The sequence below is a fragment of the Hirundo rustica genome, chromosome 30 (assembly GCF_015227805.2).
Source record: "Hirundo rustica isolate bHirRus1 chromosome 30, bHirRus1.pri.v3, whole genome shotgun sequence".
NCBI classification, from domain to species: Eukaryota; Metazoa; Chordata; class Aves; order Passeriformes; family Hirundinidae; genus Hirundo; species Hirundo rustica.
In genome coordinates, this window is record NC_053479.1 from 1,201,200 (window position 1) to 1,219,416 (window position 18,217).

General features: G+C 65.3%; 2 protein-coding genes across 3 annotated transcripts in view; one reads left to right on the plus strand and one right to left on the minus strand.

The window, feature by feature from the left end:
• Positions 1-222: 222 nt before the first annotated feature.
• STAT6 (signal transducer and activator of transcription 6) lies at positions 223-9,799 on the minus strand. 2 transcript variants are annotated; one of them, XM_040088429.2, is made up of 20 exons: positions 9,727-9,799; positions 6,415-6,544; positions 6,171-6,309; positions 4,532-4,615; positions 4,142-4,446; positions 3,913-4,044; positions 3,638-3,826; positions 3,479-3,566; positions 3,264-3,386; positions 3,043-3,135; positions 2,706-2,912; positions 2,535-2,629; positions 2,303-2,439; positions 2,064-2,210; positions 1,812-1,881; positions 1,426-1,551; positions 1,239-1,340; positions 1,093-1,158; positions 747-881; positions 223-669 (listed from the first exon to the last, which is right to left on the minus strand). In XM_040088429.2, exons 2-20 carry the CDS (start codon positions 6,528-6,530, stop codon positions 483-485), a joined length of 2,541 nt encoding a protein of 846 aa, XP_039944363.1. In that variant the 5' UTR covers positions 6,531-6,544; positions 9,727-9,799; the 3' UTR covers positions 223-482. The 2 variants fall into 2 exon arrangements, with proteins under 2 accessions (XP_039944363.1, XP_039944362.1); XM_040088428.2 differs by lacking the exon at positions 9,727-9,799 and adding an exon at positions 7,312-7,395.
• A 2,933-nt stretch (positions 9,800-12,732) lies between these two features.
• Positions 12,733-18,217, plus strand: part of LRP1 (LDL receptor related protein 1) — a 74,684-nt gene continuing 69,199 nt past the window's right edge. Inside the window, exon 1 of the mRNA XM_040088349.1 lies at positions 12,733-12,819. Coding sequence (XP_039944283.1) covers positions 12,747-12,819 — 73 coding nt within the window. The 5' untranslated portion in view covers positions 12,733-12,746. The remainder of the gene's footprint in view (positions 12,820-18,217) is intronic.

The window sequence follows — 18,217 nt, forward strand, 5'->3', positions numbered from 1 at the left end:
CTTTCTGCTCCAACCAGGAGCTCAAAAACCCCAAAGCAAGCGCTGACTGCGGGGGTGCGTGGGGACCGTGTCCCCCTCCATGGGGGTCCCGGTGTTTTTCTCCCCAATCTCCGCCGGGCACCGGGGCTGGCACCTCCGCCCCGGCGCCGTTCTCGCTGCCGCCTGCCGCCCCCGCGGTGACTCATCCCGGCGGCGTGGGCTGGGGGCACCGCGTGCGGCTGCCGGTGCCCCCCACGCAGGACGGGGCCGCCTGCACCCCCTCACCCGCGGACCCCCGGGGGCGGGCAGCAATGCACGGAGGGGAGGTGGGGAGGGTGTTTTTACCCCAAATCTCCCCAACCCCGCCTTTCCCAGCTGGAGTTTCCACCCCTCTGCGGGAGCGGTAATCAAGTCCATGAACCCAGGCAAAGCTGGGAGGGAGTGAGAGGGGAGGGGCGGGGGTCCCAGTCCGTTGTCGTCGCCCCCCCCCCTCAGTAGCCCCCTCATGCGTGTCTCGGCCGGATGCTGTCATCCCACCGCGCCTCCTGGCCCAGCCCCCAGGAGGACAGGCTGGAATTGGGGTACCCGCTGTGCTGCGGGAGGGGGGGCGCGAAGGGGGGCAACAGGGGCACCTCCTGCAGGAGCTGGTCCAACTCCGAGGTTGATGACTGCTCCATGTTGGGCGACATCCTGGGGACAAGAGGCAGTGGGTTGACGCCGGGGGGACCGGGAGGGGCTTCCCGCTGCTGACCCCTGGCCGTGCTTACCACCGCGGGGACGCGTCCTCCACGGTCTGGAACGGGGGCAGCTCGGGCATCTCCTCGTCCTGCGGCTCCGCAGAGGGACCCGCGGGCAGCAGCTGCGACACCTCCCCGGACATGAACTGGCCGCTCATGAAGGGTCTGGGGAGGGGCGAAGAATGGTGTAAATCCAGCCCTGCAGGGCAATCACCAGCCCCCAAGGCTTGGTTTGTGGGGGGCTGGTGTGGGGCTCCTCCTCTTGGGAGCACCGGGCAGCTGGGGATGGTCACTCCAGGTCTGCCAGCCTGGGGTTGGGGAGGAAAAAGGGGCGCAGGGCAGGGTGCTCCCGTTTCACCTGCGTGCCACGTCTTACCCGGGGGACCTGAAGGCAGGGTCCTGGCAGTGGGACAGCGAGGGAGGTGAGAGCATCTGTGACGGGCTGTGGGGAGCAGGAGCACTCAGAGAGAGGGGAACACCCCCGAACATCCCCCCCTGCCCCTCAGCCTGCCCCGCTCCTACCTGTGGAAGGGGGAGGTGATCCTCTCGGGGACCATCATGATGTTGCCCTCAACCGTGGGGTAGCCCGTGGGCACGGGCTGGGGGCAAAATGGAGTGGGAGGGCTGCAGTGCACATACAGAGAGGTTCAGATTGAGGGGGGGGGCTCTGCCACAGCCCCCACCCCACGCCCCACCGCAGGGCACTCACCAGATGGGGGCCAGCATCGGCTGCAGGCTCTCAGGGCGCAGCTCGTGCTGCAGCACGGGCAGGTTGAACACTGGGGCCTGGGGGGCTTCGGGGGGAGCCCCCATGGTGCCTGGAGGCTGCTGGTCCCTGGAAAAGCACGCGGTCTCCATCAGCACCGCCAGGACCAGGCTCTGGAGGTGGACTTGTGCCAGTGGGTGCTCAGGGGGCGGGTGGGACATGCACAGACGTGCCCCCAGTGCAGCTTGGGGACCCACGGGGGGCTCTGTGCTCACCAGCACAGCTCTGCTCTTCCCAGTCAGGGATTTCCCTGTCCAGGGGAATGCTCAGGCTGGCCAGGGGTGCGTGCAAACCCTAGCCCACGTGCACAGACATGGCCTCGCACCCACCTTTCGCTTTCCACCGTCATCTTGATGGTAGTGGAGACATAGCCCCGGCCGTCCTTGCCTGTCTGCTCTTCTGCTCGGGGAGGAGAAGCATCCATGAGCCATCACCCCCACCCACGCCCTGCCAACCATCTTTGCCAGCTCCCATTGCCCCTGCAAGCCCTGGGGACACCTGGGTCAGACCCACAACCCCCCCGTAGCATTGCTGGGGTGCAGAGGGGCAGCCCAGGGCCCATCCCAGCCCTCCCCACTCACTGTTGTAGTGACTCCCAAACGCCTGGTCCTTGGGGATGTTGGGGTACAGGTTACGGAGCTGCCCCAGGTCCCGGATGCGGTCGCCGAGGGAGCGGATGGACAGGTCCTTGGCAGAGAAGGGCTGGATGTTTTCCACCTGGCTGGAGCCTGAGTGAGGGGAAGCACATCACTGGATTCCAGCGCTGGTAACAGCCCCTGGCAGTGAGGACCCCCCTGCACAGCAGCTGACCCCGTCTCACCGTCCTTGCCCCGGATGACGTAGGCGATGGTGACGCCCCCGATCTCGGAGTCGCTGAAGCGGAGCAGGAAGGTCCCGTCCGACTCCATGCTCAGCAGTTTGCACACGTACTGCTTGCTGATGAAGCCCATGATGAGCCTGGAGGGGTGGGCAGGTGGGGAACAGGGATCAGGACCATCCAGGGCGCTGAGGTGGGATCAGGACGCACAAAGCCCAGCCCAGGGGGAACCCACCTGTCTGACCAGTAACTTTTGAGGCATCTCTTGGTGAGGTCCAGGACTCCATCAAACCACTGCCAGAAGGTGAATCCCCGCCCAGGGAGGATCTCCTGAGGCAGAGAGAGGCCATGAGGCTCCCCATGGCCACACTGGCCCCTGCCCACCCTGGCCAGCCCTCCCGGTCACCTTGTTGAACTGGGCCCAGGAGACGTGGCGGTTCTGGAAGTCCTCGGGGCTGGCGCTGTGGTCATTGAAGATCTTCTGGGCCAGGAAGAAGTAGTGCTCCTTGAGGAGCCCTTTGGTGGTCTGCACCTCTGCCATGAACTTGAGGTTCAGCGTGTCACACATCTTTTCCCAGGGCACCCGCTCGGCCACCACGAAGGGCACCCGCTCCTGTGGCCGGGCAGGGGGTCATCAGGAGGGGACGCTCACCACGTCCTGGTGGGCTTCTGCTCCCACCTGCGCTGTCCCCCCCCTCCAGAGCCCAGGTTCCAGCTCCTTCCCCCCAGCTCGTGGCACTCACAATGTCGGAGAAGGCGTTATCCCACAGCACGGTGGCTTTGGCGTTGTTGTCCTGGTTCCCGTGGACGATGACCACGATGGGCAGGGACAGGACCTGAGGGCAGGGAAGTGGCCCTGAGCCAAGCGTGGTGGCAGCCCTGGGACTGTCCCAGTGCAGCCCAGGTGTCCCACAGGAGAAGGCTCAGCACATCCAGCCCCATCCCACAGGTGAGGAGCTGGTACCTGGAGGTGGATGGAGATGTTGCTGGGGGTCAAGGTGACGTTAGTGCTGAACAGGACAGCGCATTTCTCCTCTGTCACCGACTCGGAGCCCTTCCTCTCGCAGCGCTTGATCTTCTTCAGCAGCTGGGGATGGAGAGCTGAGCATCCCTAGCCTCGAGACCCCCACAAAAAACCCAACGGAGCCCCCAGCCCAGCCCCTCGCTGGTGGCACTTACCACGTTCTTGAAGTTGGCGCAGCAGGTCCCGCTGGTGGGGTTGGTCTCCAGGGCCACCGTGTTGTGCACGATCTCCCCCGTGCTCTCGCTGGGCGGAGGAGAGAGTCAGGGGGGGAACGGAGGTGGGGAAGCCCCCCTGCCCCCATATCCACTGCTCACCTGAGGGTGTTGCTGTAGTTGCTGAGCTCCAGCTCCCGCGCCTGCTTCTCTGTCACCATGTCAGCCCTCACCACGTAGGGCTTGGGCGCCGCCTTCAGCAGCTGCGGGCCCAGCAGGAACCGGACGCTTGCTTGGAACTTGGTCTGGGTCTTCAGCACCTGTGGGGGCTGCTTCTCCACCAGGAAGGAGCTGAGGGACAAAGGGACGCCGTGTCACTTGGCACAGCGTCCCACCAGCTCTGCCACCAACCCCTGGCTGCTCCCCCGGCCTGTTACCTCTTGACCAGGCTGGACAACACCTCGTTGAGGCGCTCCAGGAGCCGGGGCAGCAGCTCAGATCCCAGCTCTGTGCTCGCCGCCATCACCTGCTGCTGCAGCTGGAAGTAAACCTCGACCAGGCTCTCGCACCTGGGGAAAGGGGGACCCTCAGCAACGCACCCCTCACTCACCCGGAGCCCCCTGGGCTGGCTGGGGGGAGCACAGCCCTGCCCTGTGCCCCGCTCACCTCTTCTGCAGCGGTGCCAGATTCTCCTCAAAGATGGCCCCATTCCCTGCCAGCTGCTGCTGCCTCTTCCAGATCTGGATCCTCTTCAGGACCTGCTGTCTGGCTGCCTCCAGCTCTTTCACAGCCTCCAGGATGAGGGTGGGCACTTCCCTGGGGGCCACGGGGCTCTGCACGGCCCCGTCCTGCCCTGGCCCCTTGTCCTGGAGCGCCTTGATCTCACGGACTCGGTGCTGCAGCCGCTGCAGCCCCAGGCTGAATTTCAGCTCCTCCTGCCGCCGGTGGAAGCTGAGGGGCAGGTGGTGGTCCTGGGGCAGAGCAGAGCGGGGTCAGCGGGGGCTGTGGCTGGTCCTGCACCTCAGGGTGCCCGGGAGAGGGGCAGGGAGCACCCACCCGTTTGAGCACGGCCGCCTTCTCGCCCTCCAGGATGGATCTCACCACGGCCACCAGCCGCAGCGGGTCCCGACAGAAGGTGCTCTGGGGGGATGCAAATGGGGGTGTCAGGGGGGATAGGACACGTGCCCCCTGTTCCTGGCCCACTCCCACCCCAGCCCCTTCCCACAATGCCCGGCCAAGGCAGTTCAGAGGTTCCACAACCACCACGGAGCTGATTTCCAGCTTTAAAACCACTTTAAATGGTGCACGGAGTTATCTGGAGCTGGAGGGAACATCAGGGTCATCAGCTCCAACTGCTTTTTTTTTTGTATAAGAAGTAGGAGAATCGACTTCAATTTGAAAAAAAATAATCCAAACCGAAAGGAGTTCTCCAGTCCTGTGAGCATTTCCTCCAGCCTCCAGCCTGGCACCTGGGGGAGACTCTCCCAGCTGCCCTGGGTGGATCAATGCTTTCTACTGAAAACAGGGAGAGGAATTCCCCTGCTGGCTCCAGCTCCCGTGTCCCGTGCCAGCTCCTCCGGCCTTCACGCATTTCCCAAATTAGCTACTTCCCGAAACAGCAGCAGAAACACGATGGGGGGGAATGGCTGATGACGTGCTTGGTGGGTTCCTGTGCCGGTGGGAGCTCCGGTGCGGGGCTCTGGATGCAGCACTGCTAGCCCCGTGGGCTCTTCCAGGGAAAATGTGGGATTCAGGGGATGAGAGGCTCAGGTTTTGGCTCCCGCCCGCACCCCCAGCCTCGTGGTTGCCCATCCTGGGGGTCACCTGGCTCCCACTGCCCACAGCAGCACTGAGAGCAGGGAACAGCCTGGCCAGGCATGGAGAAATGAGGATTTGGTGTTCTGGGATGAGGGATGGAGGGAGGAGGGAACACGCAAGGGCTGCTCTGCTTCAACGTTTTAAATAATAAAATAATCCCTAAGCTGAAACATCTGCTTGTTTCCTACAGCAAAAAAGCAAGAGTCTTGTTTTGGAAAGTCATCCTTCTCCTCAGAAGTTGTGACTAAAGCTGATCCCTTCCCAAACGATGGATATTAAAAAGGTCTGTTACCAAAAGAGCAGAGTTTTCAACCAGAACGGGGCTCTGGGAGCGAGCTCTGCTCAGCTCTGGTGCTCGGAGCTCTGCTGGTCAGAGAGGATAAATCAGAGGGTTGGGAAAGGGACAGAGCAATTCCAACTGCCTTGATAAAAGAAAGAGCACCAAAAACGAAACCCAGAGCTCATGGCAGGAGGAAACGCAGCCTCACACGGCCTGGAGGAAGAAGAAATCAAACATTCAAGCAGAAAATGGGGAACATCTGGTGAGACAGCCCCCAGGTGCCAACAACGGAGGCTGGGGAGGCAGAGGGGCTCAGGAGGGTCCCCACGGGACCATTTCAGGGAAAATGTGGCAGCTCCCTGTGGGCCAACTGGGCTGCAGAACCCGGGTCAGCCCTGGGATGCAAACAAACCCCCTCAGTCCTCTGGAACACTCCAAAAACCCAATCGCTGAGTCCACTCATTGCTCACAAGCCTGGGAAAGGGTGTCACACGGGGACCATCCTAAGGCATTGAGCCCTTCCAGCATAAAATAATCAAGTTTCCTTGGGAGCCGGCTGCAATCCCAGCGTGACCCAGCCCCAGGGTCCCTGTGCACCTCGATGCTGTTGACTTGCTGCAGGATCTGGCACTGCTGCCCATCACTGCCGGCAGCGCTGCGGAGTTTCTCCAGCATGGCCGAGAGCATCCCGCTGGCCATGCTGCTGCAGAAGGCGTCCGAGCCATTGATGAACTCCCTGGAGAGGGGAAAAGTTGGGAGAATGGGCATGGATCCCCCATCTTCCCCTCTGTGACCCCCGGCCCCACGCTGCTCCAGGGAGGAAGGGTCCCGGGAGACTCACCAGGGCTGGTTCTCCAGCCACTCGGCCAGGAGACAGCGCAAGCTCCGCGGAAACTCCGTGAAGAGGCTGCTGAGCTCCTCCGGTGGCATGTGGGACACGAGGTTCCACAGGGACATCTTGGAACAGTCACCTGTGGACAAAGAGGAGAGGGGATGCGGGCAGGGCCACTCGAGCAGCCCCCAGCCCAGCCCTGGGGGGATTTGAGGGTCGAGAGCCCCTCAGGGACGGGGTGAGAGCTGCTGCTTGTCCTGCCACGTCTGAACCTGCTGCTCCACTGGGCTGGTGCTGCTGGGGAGGAGGAGGAGGAGGATTGGGAAGCTGGATCCAGGATCAGCCTCTTGGGCAATCCTGGGCGGGTTGGCAGCCCACTCGTGCCTCAGTTGCCTGCATCTCCGGGGAATCTCTGCTCCTTCTGCCACAGGGACACTCCAAGGGATGGGCAAGTGCTGCCGGACTTGGCATAGGAGAGCTGGGAGAGCCGGAAGAGTGTGGAACCCCTCGGGAATGGGAGAAGTGTGAGCTCCCCCGAGCTCGGTGAGGCCGTTCCACCGGGGTGATCCCAGTGAGGTGGCCTGGCTGCTCCTCAAATCTTCCTCAGGTGTCCCTCTCACGGAGGGCCCCTCACGCTCGGTGGGCTCAAGAGATCAGGGAAAGCAAGAAGAAGAAGAAGACGACGACTGGAATGAAGTGCTAGACAGGCAACTCCACCCGCACTGCCCGGTCTGGGGGCTCACGGCCCCACCTCACCCCGAGGTGAGCGCTGGAACCCCAACATTCCCACCCCCGTCCCCTCAGCACTGCCCGCGCCTCTTCCCGACAGCTCCCTCCCTTCCTCCCGCCGCGTTCGGACCCCTCGGCCCCGGCCGGCCGGGGGGGGATCCCCGGGCACACACACACCTCGCTGCCGGTTCCGCCGGCCCCGCCCGGGGCCAAGGCCCGATCCCGCGGCGGATCCCGGCAGCGCCGGCGTCTCACGGCCCAGCCGAGGGGCCGCGGCACCGGCGGGACCCCCGGGCGGCGCAGGCCGGGCCCGCCGTGCCCTCAGGCGAGCGCCGAGCCGCCTCACGTCCCGAGTCCCCGCGGGCAGCGTTCCCCACGGGCCTGGGCCGCGCAGAGCCGCCGAAGGCGCAGGGCGGAGGTGGAGCTGAGAGGCTCCGAGAGCCCTGCGAGGGGAAGGAAGCCAGCGTCACTGGGCAACGTCGCAGCCGGAGCAAACAAACGCCTGCGGCCTGCCCCGAGCAGTGCAGCGGGAGCAGCCCGGGATGGCCCCGCCAGCCCTCACGGAGCCCCGTGTGCCGCCCCTTGTGGGGCACCGACCATGGTGGCTGGAGGTTTTGACGTCTTCCAGAAATGCTTTTGCTTTCGGCTCCACGCTGCCTGGGAGCAAACAGATCCAGGGGGTGAGGTTACTCCGAGGGGTCAATGCCCAGTGTGAAGCGCACACAGCAGTTCTGGGAATGCTGCTGGGTTTTTCCCCACAGTCCCAGCAGGATCTTGGCAGGAGGGGGAGAAAACAACCTTTCCTTTTGCCAGCCTCGAGCTTAATACCCAGCGTCCTATTAAACCTGTATTTCTGCTCAGCCCTGAGAGGCAGCTGCTGGCTGGAAGCGCCAACCTGGAGCGTAAGCCTTGAGCCAGGCATGCCTGGATCTGCTGAGAGTCTGCAGGAGAAGCTGCGCTGCTCCCTCCTCCCACAGCCCAGGAGGAGCTCGAGGCAGGGACATACCTGTCCCCTCCTGGCATCAGTCACAGCAGTTCCTTCATTCCAGCCGTGCCCTGAATCCTCCCCATCCTAACTTCCATCTTTCCCTCTTCTTCTCCTTGTGCAGAGGAGCTTTTCCCAGTTCCCGTGGGGATGCTCCTCCAGGTGACCCCGGGAAAGCCGGAGGTCACAGGGACGAAGCTGTGTTGTATCTGGAGAAGCCGGCTCGCCACGGCGCAGGTTATAACACCGGGATAGGGAGCAGCCGCCCCGCACCACTCCCCCTCCCCAAACCCCCTCGACGAAGCCGCTTTCGCTTCCTCCTCCACCCGAGGGGCTTCTCCTCCTCGTGGGGCTGGGGTCTCCCGGGCGAGAAGGTGGCTCGGGAGGAGCCCAGGGCACGGGAAGGGGTTCAGAGACCCCCCAACACTCTCAGTACGGGCTGGTGCTTTCTCGCTCAACAGGAAACCCTGTCCCCGAGCCGGAGCTGCCGTACACTCCCCGTCTCCTTCCCTGTCCCGTGGTGCCGTACAATCCCACGGATGTTACTCATTAACTACCAGCCCTTCCTGGCAGCCAACCGCAGCCCCCCACCCTCGGGGCGGAGGGGACGAACCCCACCCCCGGTCATGTCCCCGCTGCCCTCTGCGATCTCCCAGCCTGGCGCACCCTCCTCATCCTGCGGGGCACCTCAGAGCACGCTCCCTTGTCCCGCCAGCAGATTTCCCCGGGGCTTTCGCAAGGACAGATGTTCCGAGGTTTTCCAAATGCTACACGGACTTCTCTCTGACTCTGCCCTCGCCGGGAAGAGCCCGAGGGACATCGCTCCCCCTCAGCGTGGCTCAGTTTCCCTCGGGGTGCTGGGGACGCTGCCAGCGTTCTCCATCCGAGGCCAGAACACAGAACACGGTGGGACACTGGTGACAGTGCCATGGAGAGGTCACCCACAAGTTTGGGGCGGGGTTGCCCACTGCTGACCACTCGGGGTGTGAAAGTTCCTCCGGTGCGTAGGAAGAGGAACGGGCCTTCCCCGCCGACCCAGCCCAGGATGACTCACGGCTCAGGGAGTCCGGGCTGGATTCGGCGCCGCTCCCGTCCCAGGAACTCTCTGTCCGGGTCCACCGGGTTGATCCCAGAAGAAGGGGTCTTCCTTTGCCCCACGCACCCCCTATCCCCAAACATCGCCATGCCAGGAGAGCGGGGTGCCAGGAGAGCGGGGTGCCATCCTCTGCACCCACCCAGCAGCGGGTTCTCTGGGTTTCGGGTCGAGCTGGGCTGCGTTCCCACCGGGGCAGCCGATGCAGCCTCGGCGCCACCGATCCCGGAGCCCCTTCCCCATCCCATCCCAACCCCAAACACCCCAGTGAGGGGCTGACAGTCGCTCCGCTCCCCCTCAGAGGCCCCGCTCAGCCTGTCACACGTCGCACTGCCCACCCCCGGAGCAGGGAGGTGCCCCTGGACAGCCGTCCAGCCCCGGCAGCCCCCGCCCCTGGAATACCCCGCAGAGCCCCGTTCCTCCCCGGCTCCCAGCTCGGTGCCTCTGCACGAGTTCCGGGCCGGGGCGGGAGGTGCCAAGCAGCGGCAGAGTCCCCGCTCCCGTCCCCCGTTACCTGGCGAGAGCAGGCGCGGGCGGGGGGCGGCCGGTCCGGCCGGTGCCCGCGGCCCCTCGTTCACTCCCCGGCGGCGGCGGGCGCGCCCGGTCCCCGCGGCGGCCCCGCTCCGCCGGGAAGCGCCGAGCGCAGGAAGGGGGAGGAGACGCGTGAGCGGAGGGATGGGAGGACACCGGGACCAGCCTCGGCAGGACCGGGGAGCCCCGGACTTCCCCAACGAGGGGCTGCGGCCGGCACCCACCGGCTCCGCGTCCGCCCCGTATCAGCCGCCACCCACTCTTGCCCCGTATTTCCCCATTCCTCTCCCCCATCGTGACCGCACTCTCACCCCATATTCCACTCGTGATCAGCCCCATTCAGCCCCCACCCACCCACTGCTCGCACCCACGAGTGTCCCCCCGCCTCATCTCTGACACCCACTCCCGATCCTAATCTTGCTGTAATCAGGACCCTCTTTGTTGCCCTTCCAAGCCCCCCGCCCATCCCCGTGGGTGCCCCTCACCCTTACCGCGTGCACCCCCGGTTCCGTGGCCCCGCCATTCCCGGGTGTACCGGACTGTTGGTCCCGGGCTGCACCTTCCCCGCTCGGTTTGAACCCCGTTCCCCGTCCTGGGGTCCGAGCCCGTGACAGGCTGTGCCCCCCTCTGCCTGCGCCCTCCGGTACCGAGCCGAGGACGGGAGCGGGGGTACGGAAAAGGGGTGCTCGTTGCTTCGGGGGGCTTGCTGCTGCACGGGGGTACCCGTCCCTCCCCGGAGCGCTCCTTCGGCCGCTCCGACCCCCGCGTCCACCGGAGCGGAGGGGCAGCACCGGGCAGGGCTTCCTCGGGGCCGCTAGGGGGCGCTGCCGCAGCGCCGGTGGCACCGGGACGAACCCGAGGATGCGGGACCGGCGCTGCCAAGGCCGGGGGTGCGGGACCGGGGCTGGTCCCCGCCTTCCCCCCGGCTCCTCCCGCCGTGACGCCTGTGAACTTTCCGTGCTGCTATTTCGAGCATCAAACGCTCCCGGGGACCCAGTGAGCGCGGCTCGCTTACTGCGTACCGGGACATCCCGGGAGGGCGGACACCCGCCGGGGCTGTTCGGGACTGGGAAGGGGCTTCCCGGCCTCTCCACGCCCCCGTCCAGGACGGGACCGAGTGGGGAGTGAGATGTAGAGCGCTGGGCGGGTCTCACGCGTGGGAGGAATCAGAATCGCACTCGTTCCCGGGGTGGTTTGGGGGCTCTGGGGGAATGGGGGGGGTACAGAGCCGGCCCTCCAGAACCCCTCCAGCCCACCGCGCTTTTTGCCACCCCGGCGCTTCTGCAGGGGCGGCGTCCCGGGAACATCTGGACCTTCTCCCGAACATCTGGCGCCGCAGCAGCCTGAATCACGGCCCCCCCGCAGCTGCCTGACCGGGGTGGGGCGGAGCAGGCGTGTGACATAATTAAAAAAACATATGACATCACGCGGAGGGGTCGCACGGTGCCTGATGACGGTGCCGGCACCGCTGCCCACCCCCCTCCACAGCCCCGGGCCCTCGCAGGCAGCGGAGTGGCCTGTGGATGACGTCACGGCTCTGGCTCTGACGTCACGGTTCTCAGTCAAAGCCGGAGCTGGGTGAGTGATGGCCGGCCTTGCGCATGACGGGACCCCCATGGTGGGGGTCCGCTGTTCTGGTCCCCCCCGCCCTGAGCCCTGCTCCCGTAGCCCCGAAGGGACGGCTGAGGGCACGGCGAGGGTCCTGTGCGCTGGGGGGTGACGAGGGACCCCCTGCCTTGGGTGGGACAGTGAGGGTCCCACTACCCTCGGACACAGTGGGGGTCCTGCTGCCCTGGGAGGACGGTCAGGGTCCCACCGCTCTTGGGGGCGGTGATGGTTTTGCTCTCCTGGGAGAATCGTCAAGGCTCCTGTCGCCTTCGGGGATGGTGAAGTGCTCGCTGCCCTGGGGGACAGGGAAGGTCCTGCAGCCCTGAGAGGACGGCGACGGTCCCGCTGCCCTGGGGGATGATGATGAGGGTCCCGTTGCTTCGTCCGTCTCTGACCCGCAGCCGGTACCGTGTGCCGGTAGAGGGGAGCTGGTCCGCTCCTGGGGGAACGGGGGCCGCCACAGCGGGGACGGGCCGGGGGCTGCAGCGGCATCGCGGGCCGGTACCGAGTATGGGCGGGACCCGCAGCGCTGTACCGGTACCACACCGGGCCCGGCGCCGGTTCTTTGCTCGTATCATACCGACACCGATACCGACAACGATACCGACAACGATACCGGCGCCGGTTCCCTGCCCGTGCCGTACTGACACCCATACCGGCACCGGATCTCTGCCAGGACCACACTGACACCGGCACCCGTCCCCTACCAGGACCTTACTGACACCGATACCGGCACCGGCACCGCACCCCTGCCTCTACATTCTTGACACCGACACCGGACCCCTGCCCGCACCATACCGACACCGGTACCGACACCGGACCCCTGCCCGCACCATACCGACACCGGTACCGACACCGGACCCCTGCCCGCACCATACCGACACCGGTACCGACACCGGACCCTTGCCCGGGCCCCCTGTCCCTGCCCACACCCACCGGGGGGCGCAGCCCGGGCTCCGCACGCGCATGCGCGCAGGACCCCCCCCCAACGCCACGCGCGTGTCCCCCCCCCTCACCCCCCCCCCTTCCCCGTTCCCGTCCGCGGCGGCGGCGGCTCGAGCCCGGTGACGTCAGGCGGGCGGCGGCGCGCGCTCCATCTCCCCCCCCCCCCCCCCCCCCCCCCCCCCCATCGCCGCCCTCCCTCAGCCGCGGCGGCGGCGCGCGCAGCCCCCCCCCTCCCCTCATCCCCATCCCCCGGCCCCGCCGCCGCCGCCGCCGCCGCCGCCGCCCAGCCCGGAGGGTCCGCCCGCCCCCCCGGCCCGGCCCGGCCCGGCCGCCGGCCCGCCCCCGCCCGCCCCCCGCGGATGTCGGTGCGCGGGCCCGGGACGCGCCGCCCCACGGGCAGCACGGCGTGAGGAGCCGCCGAGCCGCCGCCGCCGCCGCCGAGCCGCCGGCATGGGGCCGCTGCTGGCCCTCGCCGGGAGCCTCCTGGCCCTGCTGGCCGCGCCCGCCGCCCGCGCCCTCGAAGGTGAGTCGGGGGGCGGCGGGGGCCGGAGCCCAGCGGGGCGATACCGGCGGGGATTGGGGGGAAAACCGGCGGGGAAGGCGGGAGGCGCCGCAGCCGCTGTCGGGGGCGCGGGGCTCGGCCGGGCCGGGGAGGGGGCGGGGGGCGCCGCGCGTCCCCCCCTCCGCCGCCGTGACAAAGCAGTGCGGGCGCAGCCCGGCCCCGCCGCGCCGTGGGGACACCGGAGGGACCGGGGGACAGCGGGGGACAGCGGGCCGGAGCGGGGAGGCGCGTCCTCCGCAGCGCACCGTGCGCCCCCCGCCCCGTTCGCCCCGCGGCTGCGGGGGCCGCTCGCTCGCGCTCCCCCGTTTTCTCCTCTTTGCCCGTTCCCGTGGCTCCCACCCGCCCTCCATCCCATTTTCCTCTGGAATCCAAAGTTTTCCCCGCAGCCGAGCGGGAAAGTTGGAGCTCAGCACCGCTGCGGGAACCGGGGCGCGGGGTCCCGGTGTCCCGGGGGTGTCCGGGGCCGGGGTCCCGCCGGTCCCAGGGGTGCCCGTGACAGCCCAGCCTCGCCCCACGCTCCCCCTCTTGCATAACCGGGGCTGCTTCTCCCCGAGCCCTGCTGCGGAGTTTGGCTGTGACCCGGGCCTGGTGGCACTGGGAATGTGTTTATCCAGTGACCGGGCTCTCCGTCCCCCCTGTCCGTGTGTCCGTTTGTCCGGCCTCCCCCCCATCGGTCCATCCAGCTCCTTGCCAGCCGCTCGTTCCCAAGCCGCGCACGTCGCGTTCCCGGCTCTTATTGATCTATTCAGTAAATACTTGAGCTCGTCAGTTCCATGGCCGGGCTGGGAATGTGCGAGGGGCCGCTCTTGGCAGCGCCCGTGCTCCGCGCTGGCAGCCGATCCAGCCGGGAACCCGCGGCCGTGGAGAAGTTCCTCGCAACGCTTGGATGCGCTGGGCTGTTTTTCCCCCTTCAAAAGCACGGAAATGAGGGGGGGTCTCGGCTTTCCCGTGGCGGATTCCCCTCCGTCTGCATGGGAATGGCCTGGTGAAATAGGAGGCCGGAGTGATGGATGAACGAGAGGGGGTTTTTTGTTCCTTTTTTTTTTTTTTTTTTTGTTTGTTTGGAGGGAGGTTTTTCTGTCCCGTTTCTTTGCCCACCTTGGAGCAAAGCGGGAGAAGGGATTTGGTGTCGTGGCAGCGGCAGCATCTGACCCGGCGCTGGGTCGGAGGGATGGAGGAGGAGGAGGTTTGGGCAAACGCCAGATCTCTGCCCCAGATTCATGTCTGGGGCTGCAGGAGGCCGGAACCTGCGGTTTCCATCCTCCAGCAGCTCCTCACCCTACTGGGGATGCAGGCGCTTGATCTGTGTCCCTTGGAGGGAGGTGACAGGAGCGGAGCGGCTCGGGGCAGCCCAGAGCAGCTCAGCCCTTCCTCGGTGGTACCTGCAGGGCTGACGGAGCCGCTGGCACCCGCCCGGTGAGCTCAGCGGTGCAGGTGGCCAACAGCTGAGCCCTCCGGGGTCACCCCTCCAGGGATCTGAGGTCTTGGAGGCATCATCCCTGCTTGGAGGTGGCTCGGAGCAGCCGGCGGATCCAGAAGTTGGTGGGGGCGGAAGGGAGGCATCACTCATTGCATAAGCTGCGTTGCCTTTGGAAACGAGGCTGCGGAAAGATGATGAGCTGGAGGGAAGTTCCTCCATCCTCTTCTCCACACCCTGGGAGCTGGAGTGGGGCAGAGACAGCCTTTCCTCCTGGGGCATGTCCCCCTCCTGAGGGGCTCCCCTTTGGGGACTGTGATGGGCACAAGGTGCTGTTCCACCAGCTCGGGGTGCTGGGAGCTGTGTGAACCTGTGGGTGGGAGGATGTGCAGGCATGTGGCGGATGTGGAGGCACCATAAACATGTGCTTGGCCTGGTTAGGAGGCAGAATGTGCCACCAAGGTGCCACCTGAGCTGGTGCCTCAACCCTGGCGGTCCTGGCTGGGCTCTGGTTTCCCTGGTGCATGTCTCCCACTGCCCCAGCTGGGTACAGTGGGGCTCAGGGAGAGGCCAGGATGTCATTGGGAGCAGGGTGCAGGCCCCCATCCCTGTCTGGAGAGCCGATTCCTCATACTCACTGCCCCTGGCTGCAGTTATGGAAGCTCGTTGCTTGTTCCTGGAGGAGGACAAAGTCCAGCCGTGGAGTGGGAGGAAGCTCTTCCATGGGGAACAAAGGGCACCGGTGTGCAGCTCCCGCCTGCACTGGTTCCGGTGTGGTGTTGGGCATCCTGGGCGCTGTGGTGGCAGAGCCCCAGGAGTGGAGTGAGGGCAGGCAGGGGTCACCCTGTTCCTGTTTTGGGAATACCTGTGGTTAAGGGTGGCTGGGGTGTTTTGGTGCAGCACTTCCCTCTTGCCGCCTTGGTGGTCTGGCACGTCCCTGTGTGTTCCCATGTGTGTTCCCAGGTGTTCCCTGTGTGCCTGTGTGTTCCCAGGTGTTTTCCCCCGTGTTTTTCCGTGTGTTCCCATGCGTGTGCACACGTGTGGGTGTGCGCACACCGCTTCCCTAAGCGTGCACGGACACGCCCGGAGCTGCGCTGGGTTCAGTGGAGGTGAAGAGTGGAGGTTTGGGGTGCTGGGAGGAGAAGGAGCTGCCCTTGGGGCAATGCCTGGGGGTTCCTCCCTGCAGCCTCCAGAGGGGTGTTCAGCATTCCTATATGGATCATCCCAGCAGGACGCTTGAGGTTCCAAGCATAGAGCTCTGTCCTGGCCTGAGAGGTGCTGCTGTGGTGTCCGGTGAGAGGGCTGAGCTCTGTTCCCCATCCCACGTGCTCCCTGTCCTGTCAGGCCCTGAGAGGACGGGGCAGCGCTGGAGCATCCCCGGCAGCGGTGCCGGGTTTGGGGCGAAGCCGAGGCGTTGCCTCCTTGCCGCTTCCGAAGCTCCCGAGGTGCGGTGGGCGGCGCGGGGGTGGGAGCAGCTGTGGCAGCCCCCTCACCTTCGGTGTCTCAGCCCCACCACTCGCTCCTCGTGTTCTCTCCGTGCCGGTTCCATGTGCTCTGGGGGAGCCTGCGAAGCGGGAAGGAGCGGGGGCTGCTCCAGCTGGTGATGCTTTTCCTCCAGTGTTAAGTACCGGTTGGGATGATGGGGAGCAAAACCAGCCAGGTGCTCCCTGTGCCTCCAAGGCCCCGGTTCCTGGAGCATCCTCCTCTGGAGGAGCAGGTTCCAGCTGGAGTTCCATGGTTCCTCTTTGCCCCCAGCCCATGCTTGACCCATGGTTGCCCAGTGGGGCTGTCCAGGCTCTGCTCCGCTGCACGGGCATTCCCCTCTCCTCACGGGAACAGCAGGATTGGAGCAGAAAATCGGAGACAAATGAAGGGAAAAGCTGCGTAAAGCAGCTGCTGGGTGGGGTCCTGAAAAGAGCCAAGGGGACGGGGTGGTGACACAAGAAGCTTTGAGGAGACAGGGTTAACTCCCAAAATCTCTTCTCCCATTGTCTGGGATGAGGATGTTTGGGGAAGGACCACGGCTCCTTCCCCCTCCAGAAAGACACGGGGGGAGCTGGCTGCGCCCCCAAGGTTGTGACAACCTCCAGGTCACCTCCCAGTGCTCACTGAGGTGGGGAGGAGGATGGAGGGTGGGCAGGGTGAAGGCCAGGAGCCCTTTGGGCAAAAACTGGGAGCACTGGTAGCATCTAGAGGTGATGGTGATGGCAGGGTGAGTTCCTTGGGCACTGCCCCGTGGCTGCCCAGTGTCTCCGGTGAGGCTCATCCCAGTGCAGCAGCACTGCTGAGGAGGGATCTGCTCCAGCCATCAGGTGGATCTTGCTGCCGAGGGCTTTCCACCATCTCGTGAGCGCTGGGATGCTCCTCAAGGAATGGGGGGGCGGCTTGTGGGGTCCCTGGGGATGGTGTCCACACTGGGGTTTGGCTGTGCTGGGAGGCAGCAGGAGCTGCCCACAGCACTCCAGGGGTTTGGGGAGCTTCTCCAAGCCCTTGGATGATCTTTTGGATGGAGCCTCTCCAGAAGGGCGCAGGGAGTGCGTGGTTCTGCGAGTGTCCTTTGCCCGGCAAGGGGGTGGATGGGAGGTGCTTCCCAAAATCGCAGCCAGGGCCCTCGGGAGCCATGGAGTGTGTGGGGAGGGGAGGACACACAGGATGTGCCACATCCTGCTGAGTCAGCACGACTGTGAGCCTGCAGCTTTGTCATGGGGCAGGAGGTTCCTCTTCCAGGCGTGGAGATGATTTCAGTTCCCAGATCCACTCCTGGTGCAGATAAATCCTTTCTCTGTGCCCGCACCCCGACCTCCCAGCCCTGCCGGGCTCTGAGCCCTGAGTCTCTGCGAGAGCTGCCTGCCAAGCCCAGGGTTCTCTCTCCCAGCTCACCCCAACAAGCCGTGGGGGTTGTTGAAGTGCCTGGGATGAATCCAGAGGTCCCAGGGTTGGGAATGGGCTCCTCGGAGTGGGTGCTGATCCCAGGAGCGGCTTGGACTGTGAGCAGTGGATTCATCAGCCTGTTTCCTTCCCACAGTCCTGCCTTTGCCAGGCAGACAGGACTCTCCTTGTGCTTGGGATGAATTTTATCTCCATCATCTCCCAGAGAGCGTGTCCAGCTGTGTTCCCATGGACATCCCTCTCCAGAGACCCGGGCTTGGTGGCCGATGGTGCCAAGGGGACGTTTTGCATCCAGCTCTGCCATCCTCAGGCTCTCCCAAACGGAGTGTCTGCCCCGGCTGTGGCTTCTTTTCCAGGGGATGTTTTTCCCCTCTCCTTGGGGCTTTGCAATCCAAGGCCACCTCGAGCTATTTACAGCCCAAGTTTTGCTGTTGACTTAACTTTCCAGCCCTTTCCTGGGCAGCCCGACCTGCCGGCTGCGGCCGCACCGAATATTTCCAGCGCTTTCCAATTCGGCTCACACTCCTTGTTTTCTTTGCTGTGCCGTTCTTATTTCTGCAGGAAAAGCGCAGGGTGGGCCGTGAGGGCTGTTCTGGATGTTATTCCATCGTGAGAGGTTGCGTTCCCCAACGTGGTCCGGCCATTTCTAGGGCTAAATATAGACTCCAGTGTCCTTCCTGAGCCAGGGAACGAAGTGGGCTGGAGCTGCAGTCATGCAGATGCTGTGCAGGATCACAGACGGTCCCAGCACCGCTCGTGGGGTTGGCAGCAGAATTGTTGGATGCTGACCTTGTTGGCAGCTCGGAGCTTCTCCGGTGGGACCGTGCTTGCAGTGACACCGAGGGGAGGGATGGGAAGAGCATCCCGGCCTCCAGGGAGTGTCAGGAAGGTGAGAGCAGGTCTGTGATGTCCAAACCGCTTGGACTGGGGCAGCAGTGGGAATTGCGGATGTCCGGGAGGGGAGCCTAATTGAGTTGAAAGTTGCATCTTTAATTGAGTGGACTAATTAGCCTCTCGCCAGATGCTGTTTCTCCAAATGAGACCACGGTGAGG